Consider the following 4655-nt stretch of genomic DNA (forward strand, 5'->3'; position numbering starts at 1 on the left):
TTTCGGAAGTTTGGTGTTCTCGCTACACAGCCTGAAGAATTTGGTAAGTGTCGTCCTTTCTGCTCGGCCCGTCTCGACTGCTCTACGCAAACCGTGCTCGTCAAGGAAATATATTATCTGGCCATCTTGCAAATGGAGACTGAGACGTTGAATTGCAGGGAATCTCCCTGATATTTCATACATGAGTAAACACCAGATAGCTATCATAAATATCAGTATAAAATTTCAAAAGATCAAGCAGAGGATGGAACTCACCTTCTGGTGCACTGAGGTAGCGTGCATTAATCAGGTGCTTTTCTTTTATCAAATCACTTATATTTTTTCTGGTGCCTTATCTTGCTTGTGTTCCCGAAGCCCGCGGTGGTACTCTGAATTCCATTATCCGGAAGCAGTGTGAACCACAGGTGTGATTAGGCCGAGAGACCCGAACGAGTGACAGTCCCGACAGACCTGTCACAAGAGTTCGGGACTCTGGAAATTGAGAAGAGAGAAACAGAGTTTTTTCCTCTCTCTCAGCCAATTCCAGATCTCTCCTAATCCGCACCTGTAGTGTTCTCACAAGTCTATTCTAAAACAATTTAGTTTTAAAAGCAAGATTGCATTACATCCCAGATATAGACGATACATTCAACTAAAGAACACCTCCTTAACTTCTGCCCAACTGAAGCAGACACCCCAAAGCTAAAAACATCATTAAATGTGGAGACAAATCAAACCGAAGAAAACACCAGAAGTCTCGACGTCACAAAGAATGATTCAAGCCATCAGGAAAGCAGAAGAGGAGAAAAGGGAGAAAGCAAGAATAGAATTAGAACAAGCGGAGAAGAGAAGGAAAAGAGCTGAATCAAGAGGCCCGAGAATTCTAGCGGCATCAACGTCAAGAGGACCAACCCTAGACCAACACAGTCTAGAACCTCCTATCCAACAAACGGAAGAAGACCGGAGAGAAGACGTCACTGGCAACCAGCCCCAGAGGATTGAACAGCCGGCTCACCTCGAAATCTCAGACGATTCGGAAGGAGACGCTAGAGAGGAACAATCAGAATCAAACGATTCCGAGACAGAAGAGGACACCTCGGAGAAATAAGGAGAAAGACAGAAGAAGAAGAAAAAGGAACTTACGAAGAAGGGTAAAGAAAGGAAATTGTCAAGCTCGGAATCTTCAGCCAAAAAAGAGAGGGAGGAGAAGAAAGAAAGGAGGAAACTGTATGGATCCCTAATCGAGAGAGACCAAAGTAAGCATCAATTTCTGATAGTAAACAAGGAGGCAGACACGGAACACACGTTGTAGAAGCTGTTTCGACGCTCCAAGAATCCAGTGGCCTGAAGGGTTTCCTGCTCTTAACGAAAACGTAACCAGTGACAAGCTCCAGTAAGAAAAACTGTCGTAGCTCCTGGAATAGACCACTTCAACAGAAGAGCTCCAGTTCCTGAACTGTAGTAGCTAGAAGGTCTAACAGCTCCGAGTCAAATGTAGATGCAACAGCTCCTAATATCCATCAGAGATGCTAAAGCTCCATTGAACTTTCGTGACGCTAAGAGATCAGAAATTTCCTTCGTGAAACTAAAGAAATTGGCCAAGTAATAAGAAACTGATGCCGGTAAACTTATTTACTTGTGACGCACCAGGAAACCAGCAGTTGTCAGAACCTAAGAAACAACACAGGCCTGGCACGGCCCATCTGGAAAAATCGAGATCTTTAACGGACAGACTCGTCAACGCTATAGAATCAAATGACATACAGTCAGTGAGAAGCATCAGGATGGAGATAGACTCTTTTGAGAGAGAAGCAGAGAAGTCAAAGAAAAAAGGAGGTGAAAAAGAAAAAGAAAGATAGATCAAAGAAGCAAGAGAGAAAACGTGGGAAGAAGAATTCAAAAAAGTCCGGAAAGAAACGGAATTCCTCACCTCCCTCTTCATCGGAAGATTCATCCAGTTCCTCTTCATCCTCACCACAATCCTCCTCTGAAGCCGACACATCCTCCAGAAATTCTTCCTCTCGCCGACAATCTGACTCAGAACATCGCCAAACTGATTCAGAAGATGACTCTGACTCATCTGAAGAAGAAACATCAAAATCCTTCAAACCCCTAGTATTTGCAAGGAAACCTCTCTCAGGGTTTGACCTACCAGATCTACCCATCCAATGGGAGAAAAACTTTCAACGCATGAAGTACTATGTACCCATAACCGTCTTCGACACGTCATACATCGACCTATACAAGTCCACTGGGAAGACCAAGGCAGGGAAAACCTCGTGGGACGGCCACCTTACGTCGAGGGAACAACTAGAACGTCAAATGACTTATGGTGAATTCATTCTTGCATGCGACCTCGAATATTGATACGCGAAAGAACAATACAAATACGGAGATTATGCTAAATACGTCGAACAACATAAGGAACTGGTCAGTATGCTAGCTAGGAAGCACAAGAACTGGATGGTAGCACTCCGATACCACTTGGCGATCAGAGCGGTCACCTTCAGAGTACGAACAGACACGCCGTATGAAAAATCAAAGAAAGGAAAAAGCAAGAAAAGAAAATCAGATGTGGTGATCTTACCTGACGGTTTACAGGAAGAAGCAGAAAGAGAAGCGAAGTGGGACGCTCAAACAGCGGGAGACCTGAAATTCAAAGGTAACCCTTACGCCCCAGGCCAGCCGAAATTTGGATTTGATTTCATGACGGGAGAAGCAAAGGAATCAACAAGCTACTCTCGACCGAAGAAGGCCCAAATGGGCGACTCACCGGATGAAGGAGAGAAGAAAGGCAACTGGAGACAGAACAAACGGAAGAGAGCGGGTAACAGAGGGCACAGCTCCCCATACTCAAAGCCCAACCCCAGTTACCCCACCTCCAGCTACCCCAACCAACCGACCACCCAGTACCAGAAAAAGGAGAGTAACGGAGGGAAGGAATGGGTCGCGATGGGCCAACAACACGCTAACAACGTGGCGTCGGGTTCCAGTAGAGGAGGAAAGAAGGACCAAAAGGGTACAGGTGGAGCAGAACGGTAAGCGCTTGCACCATTACCAAGGAGAAGGATTGTACTAACATTGTTTTTGACGATGGTGACACGGGGACAATCGTGTGATGGGTAATGGGAATGGGGAATTGATGGAACGGAATGGCTTGACTGGTATGACCTAATTCATTGTAGCTGAATAGTCGTGAAAAAGATTGATTCTGAAATGAAATGAAAACAAATGCAGAAACCTAAGTGCCGTCAGAGTGAACTGCAGAACCTTCCGTGACACACCAGCACTAGAGAGAGCGAACGCAGCCCCTCCAACAACAGGAGCTGGTGAACACACACACCAGGATAATAATCCACGTAGCTCAGATTCAGACGAGTCAGACGGGTTGTCCGAAGAATCAGAAGAGGAAGTGTCGGCGGAAATCTTGCCCCTAAACAAAAGGAAGACTTACAAAGTCAAAGTAGCCACCACCTGGCCCTCTCCAGTAAAGTCAGACATGAACATCCCAGAATGGGAAATCTTGATGAAAGAAGCAGGTTTAGACAATGACATCCCATACATCATAGGAGGCTTCAAAGACGGTTTCGGCTTGGGTATCCCTCAACACGAGATTGAAGGGTTAAGGTGGTACACACCTGACAACCACGGATCCGCACTCTACGTAAAAGATCAGATCATCAACACGCTAGAAAAAGAAGCCAGAGCGGGCAGAATCATCGGGCCTTTCACTCACGAGCAAGTCTTCGAAAAATACGGTTTCTTCAGAACCAATCCGATGGGGAGCTCCATCAACGGAGACGGCTCGGTCAGGATGATCAACGATCTATCCCATCCAAAAAAGAAGAAACCAAGGAGGGGTCGGAAGAAATTGACGAGACCGGAAAGAGAAGAACCAGAATTAGTCCCGTCGGTAAACTCGTTTGTAGACAAGAAGAACTACAGTACGAACTGGGACAACTTCAAAAAAGTGGCAAAGTTCTTCAAGTCAAACCCAGGAATTTGGCTGATGGCTCTATTCGACTGGGAGAAGGCTTACCGCCAACTCCTTACACACCCATCGCAGAGACGATACTTATGCATCAAAGACTTCAAAGGCCGCATATGGATCGACCTAGCGGTCGGTTTCGGGGGTGTCGCAAGTTGTGGGGTATTTGGAGCACCGGCGGAAACCTGGAAAACGATAATGATCAAAATGTTACGCATCCCCATGATTTTCAGATGGGTCGATGATAACTTGATATTCAAACGACCGGGGGACACAGTAACACTGGAAGAAGTGACCCACCTATCCAACGGTCTTGGAGTAAAAACGAACCGAGCAAAGAACCATGATTTCTCGATCGAACAAAAATTCCTCGGATTTATCTGGAATGGCGAAGACCATACCGTCAGACTCCCACAAGAGAAGTTATCAGAGCGACTGTCACAAGTGAAAGAGTACTTACTAACAACGAACCAATGGAAATTCAACCAAGTGGAACGATTCGTAGGTAGACTAAGTCACACAGTATGCATAGTGCCACACATGGCAGCGTTCCTCTGCTCCATTTATAGGTGGCTCAAGACCTGGCACAACCTGGACGCAAAACAATACGCCCCAGAAGATGTGTTAGAGGACCTGACAGAATGGAAGATCTGTCTCGAAACGTTCGAAGCATGTAGATTAGTTACAG

General features: G+C 45.8%; 1 protein-coding gene across 1 annotated transcript; it reads left to right on the plus strand.

Annotated features, from left to right (window-relative positions):
* Positions 1 to 697: 697 nt before the first annotated feature.
* MELLADRAFT_103485 (uncharacterized protein) lies at positions 698 to 1087 on the plus strand (the record flags this gene model as incomplete). The annotated part of the gene is made up of 1 exon (XM_007406341.1): positions 698 to 1087. One exon carries the CDS (start codon positions 698 to 700, stop codon positions 1085 to 1087), a length of 390 nt encoding a protein of 129 aa, XP_007406403.1.
* Positions 1088 to 4655: the final 3568 nt, after the last annotated feature.

The sequence above is a fragment of the Melampsora larici-populina genome, assembly GCF_000204055.1.
Source record: "Melampsora larici-populina 98AG31 unplaced genomic scaffold MELLAscaffold_6, whole genome shotgun sequence".
NCBI classification, from domain to species: domain Eukaryota; kingdom Fungi; phylum Basidiomycota; class Pucciniomycetes; order Pucciniales; family Melampsoraceae; genus Melampsora; species Melampsora laricis-populina.